Source organism: Mustela putorius, unplaced genomic scaffold, assembly GCF_011764305.1.
Source record: "Mustela putorius furo isolate JIRA1106 unplaced genomic scaffold, ASM1176430v1.1 tig00000407_pilon_pilon_pilon, whole genome shotgun sequence".
Taxonomy (NCBI): Eukaryota; Metazoa; Chordata; class Mammalia; order Carnivora; family Mustelidae; genus Mustela; species Mustela putorius.
This window is the reverse complement of record NW_025421373.1, coordinates 13,450,254-13,474,400: the sequence shown is the minus strand read 5'-3', so window position 1 is coordinate 13,474,400 and position 24,147 is coordinate 13,450,254. Positions and strand designations below refer to the sequence as shown.

The following is a 24,147-nucleotide window of genomic DNA, read 5'->3' as shown; positions in this document are numbered from 1 at the left end:
TCAACTGTTCAGGTTGCCCAAGATAAAACTTTTAGTATCTCAAAACAACAAAGTATCTAAAAATAAGGCTTTTAATTTCTAAGATAAAAATTGGGGTATTTCAAAAGTAATAAAGTGTTCCAAGATCTTTTAGTTTTATGTACCTTCTAAGTGTTAGTGTTTAGGAAGCACATATTAATTGGAATTTTTCAAATATATATAACATTTATATAACCATGTATAGTAATTGTGAATTAGAAATTAAAGAAAATTTTAACTAGTAGATTTGAAAGTAATGCTTTTTCAATAATTTCAAATAAGAACAAATACTTTAATAAGAAAACAAAAAGTAGAGAGGAGCCTGGCCGGCTCCGTGAGCAGAGCATGCCACTCACTCTTAATCTCAGGGTCCTGAGTTCAAGCTCCACATTAGGTATGGAGTCTACTTTAAAAAATGAAGAAGAAGAAGAAAGAAAAAGAAAACAAAAAGTATAAGTAAATATATTATCCAAGAGAAGTAACAAAACACGATCTTACCTTTTAAAGAGATATATTACATTGTCTCTTTGAAGAAGATAGTACTAACCTCATTTAAAAAAGAAATCTGATCTGTTTGGTAAACACACTTTTAATTAATGTTAATGTTAGAAATATTTAAACAGTAAAATATAGAAAAGTCAACTAATATTTCATACTGACCTTTTTCTTGTGGTTATCATTGTAATTTGGTATTGAATGATAAGATCCAGAAGATGAAGATCCAAAAAGGTGGCTTTTGCTACTGGATGATGTATAGTCTGTCATGGTATTCTTTACATAAGACCAGGTACTGTTGTAAAATTCATAATTAAAATCATTATTTATTTTTACCTGTCAAGAAAATGAAAAAGTTTGCTATGACCAAATTAAGGCCTTGGACATAACCAAAAATCTTCTGCCATGGATCCTTTAACATATATACTTCTTCAAACAATCTTCTCCAAAAAGACAAATCTCTTCATTGACACAAAATGACTGTGGCTCTCATGACAACCAGGCCCATATGAGTATAAAGAATAGAGTCCATTCCACAATTACTCTTTGCTAAGAGGGGTGTCAATACTGGTAATTCCAAGTGATTCACAGAACACATCTGTGTACAAACATCTCCCACTTTCTTTTAATGTTCAATAGTTAACCCAGAAGTCAGCAAATCAATGAAATTATGCTAACAGAGAACTGAAAAGCCCTTGGTTCCTGATTTTTCCTCTAATGGGAACAGAGATGCAATTCTTTTTTCCCTATGACAGACAGTAGAAGAAAAGTCCATCCCAAAAGAATTTTGAAGCAGACAACAGGAGACTCACATGTGGCTAACAGGGAAGTGAGAGCTCCAAGACAATCATTTATTTATCCCTTATTTTATCCTAGACCAAGTGTCAAAATAAAATACCCAAGAGGGCTGGCAAGTCATATAAATGTTGGAAGATTCCATGGAAGGCAGGGGGATGAAGTGAACACCAACACTGTAAGAAAAGGATACCAACACTCAAATTCATCCTACAGTTAGTATATGTAGCTTTAAGTTCTAGCATTGTCAGTTTAGCTGTTTTTAAGAAAAGAGAAAAATCTGAAATCTTGACAGAAAAATCCCCAGACTTTTTTAAGTTGTTGGCAATTAATTCACTCAAAACTGTCAAACACCATGAAAATAAAACAAGACATACAAGATGACTCCCTCTCACATTGTCTGCTCTGTACCAATAGTCAAACCAGTAACTGTCCTTCCACGAGCATTTGTGTTCTTAGCATACCCACATCTGTGTTTGAGATCAGAGGATAAATAAGCACAGGAACCATTAAAATGATGGATAATCTAAAAGGAATGGAAATGATAGACTACCATATAGCCATTTTAAATGATGTCTATGAAGAAAAATACTGATGTTAAATGAAAAAGTGGGTATACATGTGATAATCCTGCTCATTATAACCATACAAGCATATTCCCCAGTCAAAAAAAGACTAGAAAGAAATTCAGGGGCTCCTGGGTGGCTCAGTCAGTTGAGTGTCTGACTCTCGATCTCAGCCCAGGTCATGGTCTCAGGGTTGTGAGTTCAAGACCTGCACTGAGCTCCAGGGATGTAGCCTACTTTAAAAAAGAAGAATCAGAAAATAAAAACTAGAAAAATTGAGCAAAATGCCAGAAAATATTGTATTACTTTTATCACCGCCCACGTTCAAAATTATACATGCATGCAAAGAACATGCCAGCAGATAAGAAAAGGTAGATTTATTCATATCTTTTGTTAGAGCATTATTTTCATTACATCATGAAATTGGTTTGTTTAAAAGTCAAAGACAAAAATTCAGTACAAACTGAGATGGAGAATATATGTACTATTATTGACTATGAAGAAGACATTAATAAGAGTGCCATCAGAGATATCTGCAACCACTAGATAGTGTTTCAGTCCTATTTGGTTTTAGAAAGACACAGAATTTACTTTTTTTTTAAACATTTTATTTATTTGACAGAGATCACAAGTAGTCAGAGAGGCAGGCAGAGAGAAAGCAGTCTCCCCACTGAGCAGAGAGCCCGACGCAGGGCTTGATTCCAAGACCCCGGGATCATGCCTGAGCCAAAGGCAGAGGCTTTAATCCACTGAGCCACCCAGAAGCCCCCAGAATTTACTTTTTATGTCTCTTAAGGAAGAGAAGTTATCTAACTTCTTTTAAATGCAAAAAAAAAAAAAAAAAAAAAAAAAAAGCCTGTTTTCCCTCCTCTTCAAATCTGCAATTCAAATACTTGATTAATGCAAATAAGCTTCTTTAGCTCTTCAGTTCACCATCTCCTACTCTCATCTACTCTACACAGAGCTACAAGTCAACTTTTTCAAGGTAACATGATCTTTTTCAATGACCCTTAATTAATATTCTCTCCAACCAACCTAGAAGCCCCCAAACTGATCCTTCCTCTGAAATCACAGATTCAAACATCCTACATTTCTGCCACCTCTTATCCTTTTGATTCTCATTCTATTATCCATTATCCAACTTTATAGACACAAGTTCTCTCTCTCTCTCTCACCACCTTCATATTTTTACTTCCTTCTTTTTCAGATAGACCTCACAGTTCATGACTTCCACCACTCTCTCGCCAATGACTTAACTGTCTTCCCTAGATATGCTTTGCCATCATGTTTTCCTGGCAGAATTCCAACCCTGTTTCAATGCTCGCAGCCAATCTGCTTAACACTATGATAGAAAAATCACACAGCTAATCGATCAGTACCACTGTAAGTCCACTCATGATTTCCCGTCTCAGGGGAGTATAGTGCAGCATCCCTATATTTCCATTCTATTTCTCTCCCATTCTCTACAGCATCTATTTCAAATATTTTACCTACCTCAGTCCCCCAATCTTAGAACCACTTTCCTAACTCTCAGAAAATAATTCTAACCTCTGTCTTTACAAACATTCCCATTATCAGACATGAACTCTCCTAAACTCTGGCGAATAAGTCCACAAGCGTATTTACATCTCTTCACTTCCTTTCTTCAGCAGGTTTCCTTCCTCCACCTAAGGCTAATTTCTGTCTCATCTCTATTGCGTTCCTTCCCACCACTTCTAAGGATATATTAAATTGGTTGCTTATTCCCTCTCCCACAGCTTCAATTTTTCTTTCTCTACTGGCTTAGCCCTATCAAATGTATATGTATTCTAACTCCGCTTAAGTAGACTGTGCTGCAAGGCTTCTGCAGACATAATTTTTGAGTTTACATTCCATATTTCTTATCTATAACTCTATGATTGTGGGTAAATTCTTCGGTATTTTTTGTCTCAACTTTTTTCAATTGTAAAATATAAATGACAGTACCCACATTTTTAGATTATTACAAAGAAAAGAAGGGGACACCTGGGTGGCTCAGTTGGTTAAGCAGCTGCCGTTGACTCAGGTCAGGATCCAGGGATCCTGGGATTAAGCCCTGCATTAGGCTCCCTGCTCAGCAGGGAGTCAGCTTCTCCCTCTCCCTCTGCTCCTCCCCTCTCTGTACTCTCTCTCTCTCTCTCTCTCTCTCTCCCTGTCAAATAAATAAATAAAATCTTTTTAAAAAGAAAAGAAAGAAGAGCCAGGCACCTGGGTAGCTCAGTCAGCTAAGCATCAGACTCTCGATTTCAGCTCAGGTCATGATCTCAGGGTGGTGGGATCAAGCCCCACACTGAGCTCTGTGCTCAGCAGCGAGTCTGTTTGAGATTCTCTCCCTCTCCTGCTGTCCCTCCCCACTGCTCATGCGCTCCTTCTCTTTCTCTAAAATAAATAAGTCTTTTTTAAAAAGAATACGATCTTGTTATTTACTTGATATGTACATAGGATCTCTTTTCCAAAAATATAATGAAGTACATTCAAGACTAAATAGAGGAAAAGCCAGGAAGTAATGAATTTTCTCCACCTTCATCTTTACTCCCCTCTGCACTCATTATAAGCTGACAATGAACACAACAGTCTTTCAACGGTCTCCAGGCCGAATTAGCAAAGTGGTCCTTCCCAAAACAACCACAGAGGAGGAATGTGTTTATGTGTCCAAGACTTTCTTGCAGTATGAGAAAGATGAGCGAACAGAGACAGTGCATGGCATCAAAGATAGTGGCTTAGTCTACATGAAACCAGGTTTGCTCTGGACAAACCACAATGGTAATAACTGAAACAGGCTATAAAATGGACTGACCAATTCTGTTTCCTGTTTATTTACTAATGTTTATGTGCCAATGAGCCAAAAGCCATCTTCCACTCAGAGGTAGCTGAATACCCAGTGGCCTCAGGTCTGTCTGAGTAGTGGAGAGCATTTCCCATCCCAATCTCCACACTGGGTTAGCTCTTCAATGACTGACTCACTGCCTAGTGCTTCTACTTCACTTCTACTTCACTGTTTTGAGGATCAGGCTTGATCCTCAAAACATCTCCGTTCTTCAATCAATAATAGGTTATAATTTCCCTCCACCTCTGACAAACACCTTCAAATTCAGGGACTGGAAAGACATTTCCGATGTCAAAGCAAAATCCAAGTCATGCTGAAATGAATGTCAGAGGTATGCTGTTATTAAATTATTTCTCTTCTTCAGAAACTGCAGACTTCCAGTATGTCTGTCTTCCAACAATGTCAGAAATGCTTTCATGATTTTCTCTGCTCTGTAACTCTCTAAATTTGACCCCCAAAAATATATATGCAATTATCTCTCTTATAATTATGAAAGAATTATCAACACATCCTCCTAGGAAGAGAAGAAAAATATTTCTACATATGCCTATGTTACATTATTCCTTCTGGCCAATGGTTATCTTACAGTATATATTACTCACTGTGTAGAATTTAGAGATGGTAAAGCAATTAAATACAAGATATTGGGAGAGTAAAATAAGCTAGAAAAAGAAAGAGCTGTGAAATCTGACATATTGAATCCAAATTCTACTACTTATTAATTTGGTGATTTAAAGCAAATCAGCTAAAGTACTCTGAGCCTCAATTTCTACCTATATAAAATAGTAAAATATTACTCACTTCCAAAGATATTATAAGGATAAAACCTACACAAACTGCCTAAAATAGTACAGGTGCCACAGGAGATATTAAAAAATTGACAGTTACCATTATTTTTCAGATCAACTTCACTTTTCATTTCCATGATACAGTATTTTTTTAAGATTTATTTATTTATCTAAGAGACAGTGAGAGCAGGAGGGAGCAGAGAGAGAGAGACAGAATCTCAAGCAGACTCCTTGCTGAACACAAAGTCCGACACAAGGCTCCATCTTATGACTCACGAGATCATGACCTGAGCCAAAATCAAGAATCAGATGCTCAGCAAACCGAGCCTCCCAAGTGCCCCCATGACAAAGTAGTTCTTAAATATAACTTATTCTATTGTAATTCTGTTTGCTATTTATAATGAAAACTGCATTCTGAAGAGGGCTAAGTTTGGTAAACAAAAACCCTGCTGTCTGAGCATCCTAATAATTTTTGGCTTACAAATTTGGGAGTAATAGGTAAGAAGTTCTGAGTTGGAAATTTTCAGAATTCTGGGAAGAAGGGAGGAAAGGAGTAAAAGAAGAAGAGGTCTTAGAACAGAGAAGCTGAAATGGGATGAGACCAGAAACTTTGATTTATTGAAGTTCTAAAAGGACAGATATTTTATGATGTAGGACATCAACCATTTTTGTTGACTGGGTTGGCATGACTGCAACAGAAAATCTCTCCTCTGTATTCCCTTCAGATGTTCAGTATTCTCTCCCTAAATCCATAACTGTTGCTGTATGAGTGGATTTTGTGTGGAAATCCTGGTAGAGATGGAGGTTAGGTGTATATGATGACAGAAACCGCTCCTAAGAAGCAGGAGCCTAGAACAAAGACCCCGAGACCCTAAGCAAAATGGAAAATTCTAGCAATGCAGATGTTGGCGAGGATAAGGAGCACAGGCTCCCCCTTCCACACTGCCGATAGGGCATAAATTGATGGCACATTCTTTTTGGAAACTTTCCTGAGCAGAGTGTAACCTGTACATAACCTGCAAGGCAGCCATTCAGGTACAAGGTGTATGCCCTAGAGAAGCTCTAACTCATCTGCATAGAACACATGCTCAAGAATGTGCAAGACATTTTCATAAGAAAGAATTGGAACCAGCAATAAAAATGTCATCTACATCAGCATGAATAAATTTCAAAACCATAATTTTGAATGAACAAAAGTCATAGAATGTATACTATAGAACTGACTTATATAAATGGCCAAAAAACAGGCAAAACTGAATCATAAACTTTTATTTAGGGACAAAGACATATGAGATAAATGTATACAGAAAGACAAGTGACTAATATAAAACAGAAGATAGTGGTTGTCTAGGGAGTAAGAGTGGGGAGGATATGGCCAGAGAGGCATAGATGAGAGCCTTTAAGTCAATCTTTGGCAATTCTATGGAGAGTAGTGGGCACATATGAGTATTTGTTTTATTAGCTTCCTTCAAGCTGTGTGTTTATATTAGTCACATTCTTTTACATATATACTATATTTCACAATTTAAAAATAAAAGCATTTTCAAGTGAGCAGACACTGTGGCAGTGGTAAGGAGATCATCATGACCAGTCATGACCAGGGCCTTGAGTTTTGACACCCATACAGGGACAGACCATCAACTTTGGGGCCCATATGGTCGAGGGACTTGAAAATAAGAAAAAAAGAACAGTTCAGCTTAAATGAGACAAATTGAAATAATCATTGCCCTGTACCCCAGAGTTAAAGAATATGTATCCTTTTTAAGTCCATATAAAACATTTGTAATAATTGACCAAATATTAAGCCACAAATAAATTCTCAACAAATACCCAAAAATCAATATCATATAAGTAACAATCTCTGTCAATAATTCACAGATTAAAAATAAATTAAATCAATGAAATTAAGTACCTGGAATGTATAGGAAAGGATATTTCCACTCAGTCTATAGAACTTTTTTCCATCCCCACTAAATACTTTTCTGCATTGACCACTGAAACTTTTAGTGTTGATGACTGTCTTCCTAAACTGGCCAGTGAGTTCATTGTAACTGTTAAAAAAAAAAAAAAGTAGGGGGGTGGGGGAGGAAGAAAAGATTATTAAAAACCAGAAACAGCACTTGCTGAAAAAGAATTCTAGATAATCTTGAAATAAATTACAGTTGAGTATCTCTTTGATAGAGTTCAAATAATGAGAACAGTTTCCTAATGCACACCATACATTTTCCAACCTTCCTTGTGTGTATAATGGCTAAAACTAAAAGCTTGGGAGACTCCAACATCCCTTCAGTCTAAGAACATGTTTGCGAAACACACAGTCCTTTTGTATCTATAGCAACAGCTGGTTTTATGTTGAGTCTATAGATAAAACCAGTACAACTAAGACTACTCTTGAGGAGAGGGAATTCTTCTTTTCTTTTTTTTTTTTTTAAGATTTTATTTATTTGAAGAGAGGGAGAGAGAAAGAACACAAACAGGGAGGAGGGGCACGGAGGGAGGGGAAGCAGGCTTCCTGCTGAGCAGGGAGCCCCACGTGGGGCTTGATCGCAGGACCCCAGGAACATGATCTGAGCTGAAGGCAGATGCTTAACCAACTGAACCACCCAAGTGCCCCCGGAGGGAACTTTCTGCAATAAATTTCACCTAAATTGCCTCTTAGCATACTGACTGGTACACTCTTTAGACTAATTTTACCATTTCTCTGTTAATGAATTTAAAATATTACAGAAAAATCACCTCTGACTCTAAAATAAACTATTTTAAAGCCTTAAAATCTCAACTTGGATCTGACCCTTAGAAGTCCTTCAGAATTCCTTTTGAAAAGACAACATGGTATTGTCCCAACTTCACTTGAAAATCAAAGTTTCCAGCTGGTTAAGACAATTCTTTTTCAAGCTTAAATATCCCAACACAGCACTTTCTCCATTCTTTCTCTGTTCTTATTCTAATATCTCTTTGTTCTCTTGAGTAGCTCCCCATAATTGTCATGAACCAGTTCTCGCTCTGTCTCTCTCTCTATTTCTACCTTTCTCCCAGAAGATGACCAACCATCTGGGTTTTCCCAGGTCTGAGGGGTTTCACTGGACATAGGACCTCCGGTGCTAAAAGTAGGATAGTCCAGGGACAAGTGGACACTCTACATTTACCACATATATTTTCAGGTATACAGGTAAGATGCCTGGATGGCTCAGTTGGGGAGTATGAGACTCTTGATCTCAGGGTTGTAAGTTTGAGCCCTACAATGGGGGTAGAAATTACTTAAATAAATAAAACTTCAAAAAAATGTTTTTTTAGTGTTTCAGAATGTGGCAAAGAGCTCTGAGCCAAAGGCTTAGATATTATGACCTGTTATTAGACTTACCAAACCATAAAACAAAAACAAAATGAAAAGCTACAGCCCATCCATATACACAGGAAGCTGCCCAGTACCTTACCCATTTCCAGTAAGTTCTATGTTGGGAGGAGGTTCATCAAGGTCACAGGAAGGTCTGCTTTGTGAGTCCTCACATCTGTCTTCATCAGCACCATCCTCTTCACAGTCAGAATCCCCATTGCAAACCAAAGATTTGCTGATGCACTGGCCTGTAGACAAGATAAGCCCCCAACAAAAATAAAAGAAGGAAGAAGGTGGAAACTACCTAGAATCGAAAAGGTTTTGCCTCTGGGGTGCCTGGATGGCTCATTGAATTGAGCTTCAACTCTTGGCTTCAGCTCAGGTCATGATCTCAGGGTCATGATATCAAGCCCTGTGTGGGGTTCCATGTTCAGCAGATTCTCTCTCTCTCCCTCTCCTCCTCCCCCTGTTTGTGGTCGCTTTTTCTAGATTAAATAAATAAATCTTGGGGCGCCTGGGTGGCTCAGTGGGTTAAGGCCTCTGCTTTCGGCTCAGGTCATGATCCTGGGGTCCTGGGATCGAGCCCCGCATCGGGCTCTCTGCTCGGTGGGGAGCCTGCTTCCTCCTCTCTCTCTGCCTGCCTCTCTGCCTACTTGTGATCTTTCTCTGTCGAATAAATAAAATCTTTAAAAAAAAAAAAAAAAACCTTTAAATAAATAAATCTTTTTTTAAAAAAAAAAAAAAAAGGTTTTGTCCCTGGACCCCAACTCTGCACTAATATTCTACTGTGAATTTGAGATCAATCTTCATGGTGTCCAGGGAAGGACTGGTGATTATTTTGGCCCTCGTATTCTATTTCTTTCAAAGACTTTATTTATTTATTTGACCAAGAGAGATCACAAGTAGGCAGAGAGGCAGGCAGAGAAAGAGGGGGAAACAGGCTCCCCACTGAGCAGATAGCCCAATGCAGGGCTTGATCCCAGGACCCTGAGGTCATGACCTGAGCCAAAGGCAGAGGCTTTAACCCACTGAGCCACACAGGCGCCCTATGGCCCTCATAATCTAACACACAAAATAGATCCTGACCTCAGCTGGAAACAAAATTAAAAATAAAAGCCAAATTCAAATTCCAGGCTCTCAACCATAATCAAGCCATTTGTCTGAACCTCCCCAAAATCAAAAGGCGCCAACCTCTAGAAGGATAAACTGACATCCTGCCCTTCAACTTTCAGTTCATTTTTTTTTGTAATCACTGACCAAGATGCCAAAGCTCTGCTTGTTTTGGTGATTTGCTGTGTAAGACTGTGAGAGCATGGAAACTGGGTCAAAAGGTTAAAACTCAACACTTCTTGAGCACCTACTCTGTGCAAGGCACCCTTCCAGATGTTAAGTTACAGACAAAAATAAAAATGGTATGCTGGGCTTTTCATATACTTTATGATCTAGTAGGAAGGACTATGAAGACACAGATCATTATAATCCCACAATGTAATTGTTACAGTAGATGGGCATGGAGGAGGCACTGAAGGGTACCAGATGATCTAACCCTCGCCTACCTCCCCAACATTATTTCCAGCCATTCTTCGACCTGCTTCCTATACCCTCATCACACCTACGTGAAATAAAGGCCAGGCTTTCTCTCATCTCCTTACTCTAATACGTCTCTCAGCCTCAAAGGGTTTCTCTGCCTGTCATGTTCACGTCCTTTAAAAATCAAAGTACCTATGAGCTCCTCTCAGAGACCATCCCTATGCCACAGGTTGTAGTACAACTCCTTCGTTCATGTTCTCATACTCTGCATTGCACACACCTGTTCTGATGGTGTCCCATGCACCCCACTGTTGTCTCACACAATCCCATACACCAAACATTTGTTGAGAGTCTACTAGGTACCAGGTACTTCAGCTGTAAAAATTAAAGGAATATCATCCATATCCTCAAGGAGTTCACAAGAGAGAAACCAGACCAACAAACACCCCAGATTACAGATGGTACAACGTACATATGTACAACATGCATAGGGAACACAGAGAAATGATTTGTCAGTTGAGGAGTTAAGGAATGCTTCCTAAAAGAGGAGCCATCTGATTTGGGTTTTGGAAGTAAAAAAGGAGTTAGAGAGGTATTACCGAGGAGCACTTCTAATACAGGTATTATTTATGTGCTATTCTGCCCATAAACTTTAATATTTGTGAAGGAAGAAGCTATGTGTTTCATTTACATATCCACAATCCTCACCACTATATCTGGAGCATAATAACAATAATAAATATTTGCTAAAAGTTGTTGAATTAATCTGATTGCACCAATGCTACCTAAACAATAGGTCAAATAACCCTCAGTGCCCAAACTTGAAATTATGTTTCAATCACCCTGTGCATAGGAGTGACCTCTATTGCTTCTTGATTAGCTAATCAGAGTTGCTTTCCTTGTAAACGTAATAATAACTTGGGCAGTAACCTTGTTTTTGCCCAGTCTTGATGTACCAGACTCACTCTACATCTTGACCAAAAATGCAATATCAAGAGCAGCCTGGGTCGGTCAATTGCCATATTTCTTTTCAAAGAAGCAAGGAGTATGTTCACCTTTGTTACCAAATGAAATAATGATGTTACATTTGAAATAATGATAGCTGAGTGTATAATTAATATGCCAACAAAATTAATTTTCAGGCCAATATAAATTCAGTAAAATTGAATGAATACATACTGAGCAAGTTGATCAAATAACATTTGAATTTACACTCGGCATGGAGTGTCCAAACCTACGGAAAAGATACCTGAGAAACACCTGAACCGCTCTCCACATCCCTCTTCCACCGGACATCCTAGTGTAGGTTCACACGATTGTGTTTCAAATGCACTTCCGACGCAAGGTTGACCGCCATACTGCCCATAAACAGCAACTGACCGCCTGCGAGTCTAAACACAAAACAGGTAGTGTTTTTGGACGTCTCCTTTCCTTTGTCTGAGAGGCAAAATCGGAGAGAAATGAATACAATTGAAGAAACAGTGTTCAGGAAACTGTTCTGGTGGGCAGATATAAAACCTCCAAAATCAATATACCCACAGACCCACCTGTCGTGGAGTCCTGTGACACTTGGAGTACTACTTAGGAAGGACTCACAGCTACTTATTTATTCTCAGGATTGAGTGTAAAAGAAATATATATATATATATATTAGTGGATCTTTAAGAAAGTAACTTGAAAGAGCCGGGTAGACACATAAGCAAACCTGTTGCATTACAGATGATTAATGCTTTTGCTCAAGCTGTGTGCCAGGAGCTAACTCGAAAGGTGAAACCAATTTTGCCAGAGGTGGGGAAAGGATCCTAGGAACCAGGGTTAAGGAGAAATTAAGTCAGAAACACCATTGGGAAAGTGGTGGTAATTAATCTGGGTTGAATGTTAAGCCTTCTTCGGGAAGACAAGTCTAGGCAAAGCAATCTGGAGAACCTCATATGGCAGTACGGAAGACAAATGGACAGCGCAGAAGCCTCGGTAGTCCAAAGACAAAGCTACTTCTGACAGACAAACAAAATCACTGGCCTCTGAAATGGGAAACACGTCAAAGGCAAATCTCTGGGAGAGAAAGTATGGGAAAAATAGAGGAAATCATCGAGCCACATGAAAAACAAATAATTCGTCCTAAAATTCAGTTAGTCAATATGAAGCCATGCATCTAACACTTAAACACACAGAGGTCCACAGAATCCTTTGCGTCCCCAACAGCAGTCAGATGAATCATGTGAGTCTCTTTCTGTACTCGCCTTTTCCCTATCTAAAAAAATAAACAAAATCTGACATTCCAGAGAATTTAAGACTTGAGCAAAGACCAACAGGGAAGACAGGATATACAGACTGATGTGGGGGCCAGTAGTGGAATGGTCAAGAAAGATTTCTTGCGATGGTTTTGGTGCAAAAAGTTGTTTTGAGGGGCGCCTGGGTGGCTCAGTGGGTTAAACCGCTGCCTTCGGCTCAGGTCATGATCTCAGGGTCCTGGGATCGAGTCCCGCATCGGGCTCTCTGCTCAGCAGGGAGCCTGCTTCCTCCTCTCTCTCTGCCTGCCTCTCTGCCTACTTGTGATCTCTCTCTGTCAAATAAATAAATAAAATCTTAAAAAAAATAAATAAAATAAATAAAAAGTTGTTTTGATGATAGCAGGGGACAAGGGCCCCTGGGGAGAAAGAGCTGCACTTTTGCTCCATGAAGCTGGTGGTTACGTACTTCGTGTTCAAGGGAGAGGACGTGCAGGGAGTATCAGATCATAAATGTCTTCTTCAAATTTCTACTCATGAAAATACTTTTGCAGGATTTCTCCGGTGCTTGTCATTGGGCCATCAGTGAGATGAACAGGTGGTCATGAGACCCTCATGTATTTGGTCCTTATGGGAACTATGCAGGCTATAGGTCAGCCTTCGGAGCTAAATGTGAATACATTGCTGCTTCTGCCCCTCATCACAAGCCAAGGTGGAATCGCCTCATCCCTTCTAATCTGGGTTAGAAGTGGGGATTCTTTCAGACAAAGGGTCACAGGAACGTAATTTGCTCTTTGAGGGGTTTTGTCAGCCTGGGGCAGACCCTGGCAACTTCTGTTGGGTCTAAGCAGAGGAGTCTTGGAGGAATAAGAGTGGGGAATGGAGCTCAGCACAGTTCCTTGATAAGTTTTTAATCTCCGTGTTTAATTGATGAAGACACCTCTCATACATGTCTTTTTAAATTGTCCTTTTCCGAAGTTCCAAAGCACAGATTGTGTAGTGTGTCTAAAGAATGCTTCCCTCTCTCTCAGTAGGTGCATGACCTTGACAGCTGCCCACTGAGAACAGTCTCATTCTCACCTGACAAATTCTGGTCTTCTGACCCTATTTTCATTTTCACTTGTCTCTTTCTGGATGAAAATTTTGTCATTATAATCTAGAGATATAATCATTGCATGATGACCTTTATGCAAATACTAATATGAAAAATACCTTCCATCTCTTTCTATTTAACATTCTTTCATAACTTGTTGTTGAATTATAAAAATGTTTTCTGTAGTTGGTGTCTGACTTTTGCCTTGTTATTCATGTACCCATTTTCCTGTAATCAGAGTAGTCATCTATTCACCCAAAGCCAAATTCTGCATTTGTGTAACTTGTTTTATAAATACCACTCATGTAGGTACCAGATGCTTGATGAAAGTGATGATTATGATGAGGCTTCAAAACAGAAGTTATCTTCTATAATATGGTTCTGTTATTTTAATAATTAAAAAGTGATTTTTGAATATACATTTTTATTCAAACTGAACCACCTTTAAAATATTTTGCAAATATAGAATCATGTTGTATATCTGAAACTAATACCATGTCATGTGGTAATTATATTTCAATAAAAACATCTTTAATCATTCAAATGTTTAAAACCTTTAAAGTAAGAATTATATTTTTGGAATTGATCCTAGGAAAATTATCGGAACAGAGGACTGATTTCTATGTACAAAAATGTTCACTGAAGTTTTATTTATAATAACAAAAATGTACAAATCCTAAATCTCAAACAATAGGAAAATAGATAAATAAGATTGGTATACTCATATAGTGGAAAATAATACAGCTGTTAAAATTCCAGCCAAAAGTGTAATTTTAAAATAGTAGAGGGGTACCTTGGTGGCTCAGTTGGTTAAGGGCCCAACTCTTGAGCTCAGCTCGGGTCTTGATTTAACAGTCCTGAGTTCAAGCCCCTTGTTGGGCTCCATGCTGGGCACAAAACCTACTTTAAAAAAAAAAAAACAGTAGGATAGAGGGGCACCTGGCTGGGTCAGTCAGTGGAACATACTACTCCTGATCTTAGGGTCGGGAGTTCAAGCCCCACATGTGGCATGGAGTTCATTTTTTAAAAAAATTTTATGGGTGCCTGGGTGGCTCAGTCATTAAGTGTCTACTTTTGGCTCAGGTCATGACCCCAGGGTCCTGGATCCAGCCCCCTGTCGGGCTCCCTACTCAGTGGGGAGCCTGCTTCTCCTTCTGCCCCTTACCCTGCTTGTGCTCTCTCTCTCTTTCTCTAGTAAATTAATGAAATCTTTTTAAAAATTAAAAAAACAGTTTTTTAAACAAAAAAATTTTTTTTTATTTTTTTTTAAAGATTTTATTTATTTATTTGACAGAGAGAAATTACAAGTAGATGGAGAGGCAGGCAGAGAGAGAGGGGGGAAGCAAGGTCCCTGCTGAGCAGAGAACCCGACGCGGGCCTCGATCCCAGGACCCTGAGATCATGACCTGAGCCGAAGGCAGTGGCTTAACCCGCTGAGCCACCCAGGCGCCCTAAACAAAAAAATTTTTAATAGTGGAATATACAACTATAGTCAAACAATTCTATTTTAAAAAATTACAAACACACAGAAAAGATAAATTGAAAGAATAGCAAAATGAAGTTATATTCATGTCTTTTAAATGGTGAAATTATAAGTAGAGTTTTCTTTATATAGACTTTCCCATGTTTTCTCAATAAGTAACTTATAATAAGGGGACTTATTGTATACTAATATATATATAGTATATTATATATATATATTATATTAATTACATATATTAATTTATGTTATATAAAATAACAGGCACTTTTAGAAGTCCTCTATTATCTCCAGATCAATTCCAGCATTTTATTTGTATTACTTAGAATTAAACCTTAAAATGTTTAAAAATGCAGGGGCTCCTGGCTGACTCAGTCAGTGGAGCACAAGACTCTTATACCCGGGTTGTGGGTTGGAAGCCCATGTTGGGTGTAGACATTACTTAAAACTAAAATCTTTAAAAAAAAAAAAAAGTGCAAAATGTTTCACTCTTCATGGTCATTCACTATTACTTAGGCAAAACAAAGCAACCATTTTGTACTTGTCAGTGTTTGTTTTAAATACGAAGAAAAGGTGAACCCAGTAAAAATGAAACTGATTTTGAATTACATACTAACTTCATTTCACACTCTTCTTTTTCTCTAATAGTTAAAGAGTTAGTGAATTGCTTTATCCTGCGTACAATTCTAGGCTCAAATATAAGATTTAGAAAAGTCCTGCAAGAAAAATAAGAATGCAGAAATTACTTTATTACATTATTAATTATTAAAGCATTACTTTTCTCCCTTTAAAATTACTAATTGTATTTAAAAAAATCAAAAAATAACATGTCAAAAGCTAATGTCTTTTGTCCATAAATCAGCTCTATCAGTATAAACAATATAGACAGTAAAGAAACAATAAACACAAAATTTTAGTATGGTCCTACCTGAGTCTTTGTACAACCATTGCATTCTGACCATGAAGCATAGGAATCCCACTGGCAATTGACTGGAGAGGCAGCTCTGTTGAGTTGTTATAAGTCAGGTAGAAGATAAGGAGAGGGGAAACACAAAGAATGGTCAAAAATATTTTTTTAAAAATTGCTTCACAATTTTTTAAGAGACACCAAAAGCATCCCAAGATATATAAAAATGTATGTGGAAGGGAGCAACGTTTTTAGAGATTAATATTTATTAAACATCTATTATGTACCAGACATTTAATTCAGACACCTGAGCTGAAGAAACAATAAGAGATAGATCACTGCCTATGGGTAGAGGAGAAGACAAAGATGCAGATGTATAAACCAACAGTCATAATATGATCATATAAACATGATCTATAATCCAATATACGTCATTTGATCCATTTCATACCAGAAATGGGTACAGTATAATGTATTGTGGAAATATAGATAAGAGACGGTTCACATGTGAGAGGGTAGGTGAGAACATATAAGAGGAAGGTATTCTGGCCTTTGAAAGGATTCTGAATGACAAATTGAAGAGTTCTACAGAAACTCTTCACTGAAAGACAAAAAGCTCTAAAAATACCCTATGAGAAGTGAGAAACTGAAACCTGACCAAGACTAAAGGGACAGAAAATTATTTTTAGATATTCCCCCTGTTCATTTAGGCTACTTCTTTCTCAAGAACACACCCAAGAAGAGTCAATTTGAGCTTAAGCAATTCTACTCCACTAAAATACATGAAAAATGGACAGTCGGTTCTCATATGATACTTAACTCCAGCTTTGCCAAGAAGATCACACGGCTTGGCCTAGCATAAAAGCACATTTTACAAGGGGCAGAGGAAATCAGACTCCTGATTTCTGGATTTTGAGCACATTACTAGCCTTGGAGACATCTGGAGTAAGGTGATTTGCACTTGTCTTAAGCCTCTGAGGTGACCCTGAGTAAGTTGTCCCCCTTATAGTGTATGTGCCTCACATGCTTTTATGAAGACAATGTTGCTAATCTGTCATCTTGATCTGGCCATAATGATCCAAAGCCTTAGTGTCTGTGACCCTTAAATCAAACTTGCCATTTTTCTATGTGGGGTCCCAGGAACAGGCAGAGGACTTCCCCAAACACCGAAAGCTAGCTTGCGCTTCTCTCCTCTGTGCTCCCACAGTAGGGCATGCAGGCCTCTCCCAGAGAACGGAGCACATCTGCACTGAAATCAACCATTTCAAGATCTGAGTCACCTGGTGGACTCCCTGTACTGTGTTGGTTCTCTTTGCATCCCCATCATAGCGCAGCTCCTGAAACATATTCTGAGAGACCGATGAAGAGAACTGACCCGGTCCTATCCCACCAAACCGATGAGAGCAAAACAAGGCCATGGGTAAATGAGGTTGGCTTTTTTCCAGGTCTCAGAGTCAATAAACCTAACTTCTTAAAAAAATAAGAAATTAAAAAAAAAATAAAAAATCTCTGACCCAGACATGAGCTACCCTTGCGGTGAGCATAGCATAACATATAGACTTGTCAAATCACTATGGTGTACACCTTAAACTAATGTAACATTGTGTGTCAACTATATTTCTGTTAAGGAAAAACACAAAACAAAACAAAAAACTCTCAAGCTTTCAAATCCAAAGAATGTTTTGCAACGACTTCATTTAAAAGTCAAATTCTGCTCGAAGTTGTGTCAATTCTAAGGTTGGTTCAATTCTCTGAATTGCAGGTAAAATCACGATACTGGGATAAGAAGAAAACCTTGAGGTATTTTTAGATTTCAGGTTTCTTTCTTACAGGAAAAAAATGAAGTAATATAAGAATAAGAATAAAACACGCTTTTGCTAGCATTGCCTTTTCTCAAAATGTGGACATATAAAATATTAAGAGATAAAGATGTGTCAGGCTGCAACATAAAAATCAGGCCATGTACTAAAGAACTTCCTAAAAATAAAAAAGAATTTTTAATGATTTCCAAAAAAATTCTCACCTTGAAAAAACTTGGAACTCTCCTATAAATCCCACCAAGATGAATAAAAGTATTACCTGGGGTTGAAGAGGGAGGAGGAAAAAAAATTACTTTAGTTTGCATTTCTTTAATGAGTTGAAAGTGTACACATTCCTTCACGTCAAGATTTGTGAGTTGGGAATATAAAGAAGGAAAGAACCATGGAGCAGGCTCAACGACGGTGCTTGTCCTTGAAATTTCCATTCTAAATTAAAGTTTAATACAGTTCTGTTGAGCTCGCCCTCTACTGTTCATTTCTGTAAAGACAACTAGGGGCTGGGGAATGTCATGGCCAGACACATGGAAAATTTAACTCATTAGAGCCTCTCTTTAGGGATCTTTTAATTCCGTTCTCCACTCATCTTCACTCTAACTTCAACACGCATAAGGACACCTGGAGAGGAGGAAGCCTAGAAGAAAGACCAGCCAAGAATAAGGAGTTAGAAGGGAAATACGCATCCTACATGAAGAGTCAACCAAAGTTGAAGCACGTCCCTAGGCAGAAGGCGGTGACGCTCGCCCAGACCCTTAGTTCTGTGGCTGGGTCAGATTTAAAACACCTCCAAGGCCTTTTGTAATCATCTTTCCATGACAGCGCCAGCCTAAATATTGAAGATTTAGTAGATCACAAAATTATATATAAAATGAGGTTACATTTTGTATCAAAAACCAAATATGGGGCACCTGGGTGGCTCAGTTGGTTAAGGGACTGCCTTCAGCTCAGGTCATGATCCCAGAGTCCCAGGATGGAGTCCCTCATCGGGCTCCCAGCTCCATGGGGAGTCTGCTTCTCCCTCGGACCTTCTCCCCTCTCATGCTCTCTCTCACTCTCTCTCTCAAATAAATAAATAAAATCTTAAAAAAAAAAAAAAAAACCCAAACATGTATTAAAAACAAATCTAGAAAGACATAATAAAAGGTAATTCTTTCCTTCTGGTATGAAACTACAGGTGATTTCTTTTATCTTTTTTTCTACTTTTATGTATTTCCCTACTTTGACCACTGAAGGTGTCCATGAATAGAATTCAAATCTTTACTGGAGACTCTCTAAGTGTCAAATGTATTCAATTCATAACCCAGTGTAAAAGTTCTTAAAACCATCATATCCCACATTTTAACAAGCCAATATTCTTTCTCTTCTCCCTGATCTCCCCAGACATTTTTCCCTCTCCAGGTATTCGAGGAGTGGCTTCCCAACATTTTTTCCAGACCTTTCTACTTGCCTTCCTAGATCACTGAGGTCTTATTAGGTATCTTTCTTCCCGTTGTAAAATTCTAGTTGCCTGCTTCTGATTTTTACTGTTCCACAAAGCTTATTATTCTGATAAACACAACCAAAACACTAAGAGCTGTGGGCATCCTGGAAATGAGTGAACAATGGCAGGGGAAGCTGTGAATACTTTTCGGACTTTTCAATGACCACATAAAGCACATAATCTAAACCAACACTTATTTTAAGGTTTTTCTTTTTTTTAATTAAAAACAAGGATTTCTTCTTTATTTTTTCAATAATGTCTTTACTCTGTGCTGTGTCAACTCATTTTTCCTCCCTCTGGGAAAGCCGGTCGTATAGCTCTTTTAGTCACTCCGAGGCACTAACAAATTGTCACATTTTCAGAAAACAAAAATTCTGAAACAATCTAAACAGTCAAATTTCAGTTCAGTATTCAATTTTAATTTCTCTCTTACTTCCTGATCCCAGATGCTCCTAACAAGGGCAGAGTGGTGTTTGCTTCAGAATTCCTTCCCCTGGTGCTTGTGCTTTTCTTCCCCATCTCTCTGAGCTGTCTCTGTCTTCTTCAAAGTCACGGCAGCAGGAAGGAGAGGGGCAAGAGCCAGAAAGGGGGTCCACACTGGGTCCATGAGAGATTTGCTCACATCCTCATCCTGTTAAGCTCTGGATGTCAGGATGTAACCAACACTGTTGTGTCGTTTTACTCTCCTGAACGCAAGCCAGTGAACCAGCCTGTGCCTTTAGATTTTCATGACTAGAGTATCATTCCATGATATGGAAATGCTGGGGTTCAGAACAGTCAAGAAAGAATTCTTGAGATGTCTTCAGTCCAAAAAGGTGGGTTTATTTAAGTACAGGGATAGGACCCTTTGGCAGAAGGAGTACCCCCTGGAGTTGTGATGGGTGACTGATTATATACTTTTAAGTTGGGAGAGGGATTGGGATAATGTGTGTATCTAAGGAATTTTGGAAGCAAGGTGTCCAAAACCCTGAAGGGGCTAACTATTGTTAGGAAAAGATCATTTATTACTGCCTAATAATATCTTAGTCATGAGACCCTTCAGATGTGTATCAGTGGGCCACATGCTTGGAGGATGACTGCTAACATATGTATCTTGGAGGTGTGGGGGGAGTAGAAATAAAGGAAGTTTCCAAAGGAATTTGTATATGTTTGAGTAGACTTACAGGACTGGGGGGGGGCGGGGAGGGGTTTGGGCAGGTAGGATAACATTAAGTTAAGATTGACTTTTGTTCTTAGCAAAGTGTCCACACTGAGGCAGCTGAGTTCCTAAAGGAAGGTCACTCCACCTATTTCAAGGACTTGTCAATGGGCAGTAGGCAGTAAGGAAATAATGTTTTCTTTTGCCTTTGTTTCCCACATCATTTCCTATATCCCCCATCCTCTAAGGGTCATGATCTTGCATACTCGTAAGGATGCAGATAGTCAAAGGGTCACCAGACAGACTTAGAGCTACTTTTTTTTTTTTTTGAGAGAGAAAGTGAGAGAGCACATGAGCAAGGGGATGGTCAGGGAGAGGCTTAAGCAGAGTCTGCAGTGAGCATGGAACCTGATGCAGGGCACCATCCCAGGACCCTGAGATCATGACCTAAGCCGCAATCAACTGTCTGCTGCTTAACCAACTGAGCCACCCACGTGCCCCGAGATGCCCTTTTCATAGTACTGCATTGCCTGTCCAGCATCTCACTCTAAAATGTCGGGATACTGAGCACTTACTGTTCTTGGCCTTCAACTCTCAGCAAAAACAGGCCTCATGAAAAAAATTCATTAACATTCTACGGCATAAGTTTTAAAAGAATTTCAACCAAGTTTTAGGGAACACACTTTTTTTCATCAGGACTGCCTTTGCCAGCACCTTCCCCATATATGTACTCTTATGATTGCCTGTGAAGATCTGCCTATTACAAGGCAGTTTTGTTCATGAGCTATATAAGCTGAATCTTTAACCAAGAGAATTCCTGGAAATTTATTACCTGGGTCCCTGAAAATGAAGTAGTTATCATTTCCCACCTTCAAGGAGAATATCTTTTTTTAAGATTTTTATTTTATTTATTTGACAGAGAGAGCACAAGCATGGGGAACAGGAGAGGAAGAGGGAGGCCAACAGGGGGCTCAGTCCCAGGATCCTGGGATCATGACTTGAGCCCAACACTGACGCTTAACCAACTAAGCCACCCAGGTGCTCCCAAAAAGAGTATCTTAACAAATGAACAAAATAGAATAATCACAAATTAATAACAAATGATGCAAAAATAAGTTCAAGTGGCTGTCTTTGCTCCTATCTTTGGCTGAACTGTAATTTTTCTAACATTTGGCTACATTGCACTGGACCAACACGTGTACTTGGAAAACTTCTAACTGCCCTCCATCCATCTGTGTCTTCCACTCTCATATTCCTGAACCTTTCTTTCATCAAAGATTCCAGATTCTAAAATTCCAAGTCTTCAACTTCACTTATATAAAGCTCTTGGATGAGTCAAATCATGGTGTTTCAGAGCATGACCCCAAATCAAACAAACAAACAAACCAAGTACACTGGAGGGACATTTTCCCTAAGAAACAACAAAGGTACTATTGTATTTCCTAATGCCTTTCTCAGAACTTTCATAAACATTGTCTCCAGTCTCTGATTCCCAGACCTCCGAACCACTAATTTTTTTTTTAAGATTTTATTTATTTATTTGACAGACAGATCACAAGTAGGCAGAGAGGCAGGCAGAGAGAGAGAGAAGGAAACAGGATCCCTGCTGTGCAGAGAGCCCGATGCGGGACTCGATCCCAGGACCCTGAGATCATGACCTGAGCCAAAGACAGCGGCTTAACCCACTGAGCCACCCAGGCACCCCTCCGAACCACTAATTTTACTGCAAAACAAGAAAAAGGAATTCACTTTGGCTGAATTATTAAATATATTTAAATAAGGATTTTTTTTGTAAAGTTACCCCCAGATCTTTCTCTTTCCTGTTTTCCCCTTTTTTGAGTCATTTTGGTTAAGCCTCGCTCCCTTTTGAGATCGCTTCGTTTACAAAAGTAATGAAATTATTACCTTACCTTCATGTTTGGGGAAACATTCAGAGCTGAAGAAGGAAGAAAATTTCCACTGAGTGTCGACGAATTTTCAACAGCAGGAAGAGCCCAACAGCCTGCTCCTTCCCCGTCTCTCACTGCTGGGGATTAACTTGGCACTCATAAACAGAACAAGTGGTTCGGAGACTTAGCTCCTACCCCGACCAGATTCTCTGGCAACACGAAGAGCCTGCCTCCTTATTTAGTCCATGTCTTGAAGCCAGATGCGTCTTATCAACTTACACAGGCCTTAGCTTTAGCCAGCTGGAACTGTTTAGAAGTATAGTTCTAAGAAAACATCTGTAAATCAAGAAAGGCAGCAAATGTTCCCAGCTCTATGTTTAAGTGATTTTCAACCAAGGAGACTCTATGTAAGGCAAGGGATAAGCCTCCTTCCTATTTCAATCTTCGAAACTAAGCAGATGCTTTCCAGATTCCTTAAAGGGTGTTGTACACCAGAACTTTGAGATTAAACACTGTGAGAAAGAAGATCTAAATGCGGTTCTGTCACTCAGAATAGAAAGGGAACATTTGGGGGTGGAATTTCCACCACTTCCCCCAACAAAAAAGGAATTAAAAAACCCCACAACAACTATACCACATATATATTTATATTTATACACATACACACTAACACAGTATTACCTCCATCCCCTCATGCTTGACCTCCACAGAATGGTTGGAAACAGCACCATGTTTTGCAAACGTATTAATGAGCATCATTAATTTTCCCAAGTTCGTCCCCTAATCCTTTGATGTGGAGCTCACTGTTTAAAAGTTCTTTTCATGGCCATCACCCTCTCCGTCCATTTTCTCCTCTTCTGCTATTGCCTTGGCTAATTCTTCCAGACCCTTGTTCTCCAGAGGTTTGCATTGATCCTAGCAGTTCTCAGCATCACTTTCAAAGATTGCATGAAAGCTGCATTTTGGGGGCAAAAGTTCAGATTTTCTATTGAAGCTGAGCTTTAACTTGATTCACATGGTTTGGCCAAATATCCTGACACTAGCTGCTAGGGCATTAATAGAAGAGAAGTAAGTGTTAAGTGGGAAAGGATTTTTGCGCTGAGAGTAATTTTATAACTAAACATTCCATTAGTGAATATTTTCCAGTTTTAATGATTTATTTCTTTCTTTATCCAAAGAACTTGAATAATAGAGACTAACTCCTACCCTCCCTTCATAAATTAAATGGGCTCCCAGAAACAAATCTTCCACATCCTTTGTTAAAACCATTAGTGATTTGTGTGGAAGAAATTTTGCCACAGAGAAAATGACCCCTAATTCCTGAAAGATTTTGTTGTGGTGGTTCAACTCCACTTGCATGATTTCTAAATGTTATGGACTCTTCTTTTTTTTTTTTTTTTTAAGATTTTATTTATTTATCTGACAGAGAGAGAGATCACAAGTAGGCGGCAGGTGGGGGGGGTGGGGAGCAGGCCTCCCACTGAGCAGAGAGCCCGATGCGGGGCTCGATCCCAGGACCCTGAGATCATGACCTGAGCTGAAGGCAGAGGCTTAACCCACTGAGCCACCCAGGTGCCCCTGGGCTCTTCTTAAGGGCTCACTGTGCAGGGGAGCCTGGCTGCCTCAATCAGTGGAGCATGTGACTCTTGATCTTGGGTTGTGAGTTCAGGCCCCATGTTGGGTGTGGAGATTACTGGAAAATGTAATCTTAAAAAAAAAAAAAAAGTGCTCAATATTTGATTCC

At 38.9% G+C, this 24,147-nt stretch overlaps 1 protein-coding gene across 1 annotated transcript in view; it reads right to left on the bottom strand.

Moving 5' to 3' along the window:
- C7 (complement C7) overlaps positions 1-22,632 on the bottom strand; it is a 52,482-nt gene extending 29,850 nt beyond the window's left edge. Inside the window, exons 1-7 of the mRNA XM_004737960.3 lie at positions 22,425-22,632; positions 18,103-18,158; positions 16,101-16,176; positions 11,621-11,762; positions 8,942-9,089; positions 7,420-7,558; positions 679-849 (exon numbers count right to left, since the gene is read on the bottom strand). Coding sequence (XP_004738017.1) covers positions 679-849; positions 7,420-7,558; positions 8,942-9,089; positions 11,621-11,762; positions 16,101-16,176; positions 18,103-18,158; positions 22,425-22,430 — 738 coding nt within the window. The 5' untranslated portion in view covers positions 22,431-22,632. The remainder of the gene's footprint in view (positions 1-678; positions 850-7,419; positions 7,559-8,941; positions 9,090-11,620; positions 11,763-16,100; positions 16,177-18,102; positions 18,159-22,424) is intronic.
- Positions 22,633-24,147: the final 1,515 nt, after the last annotated feature.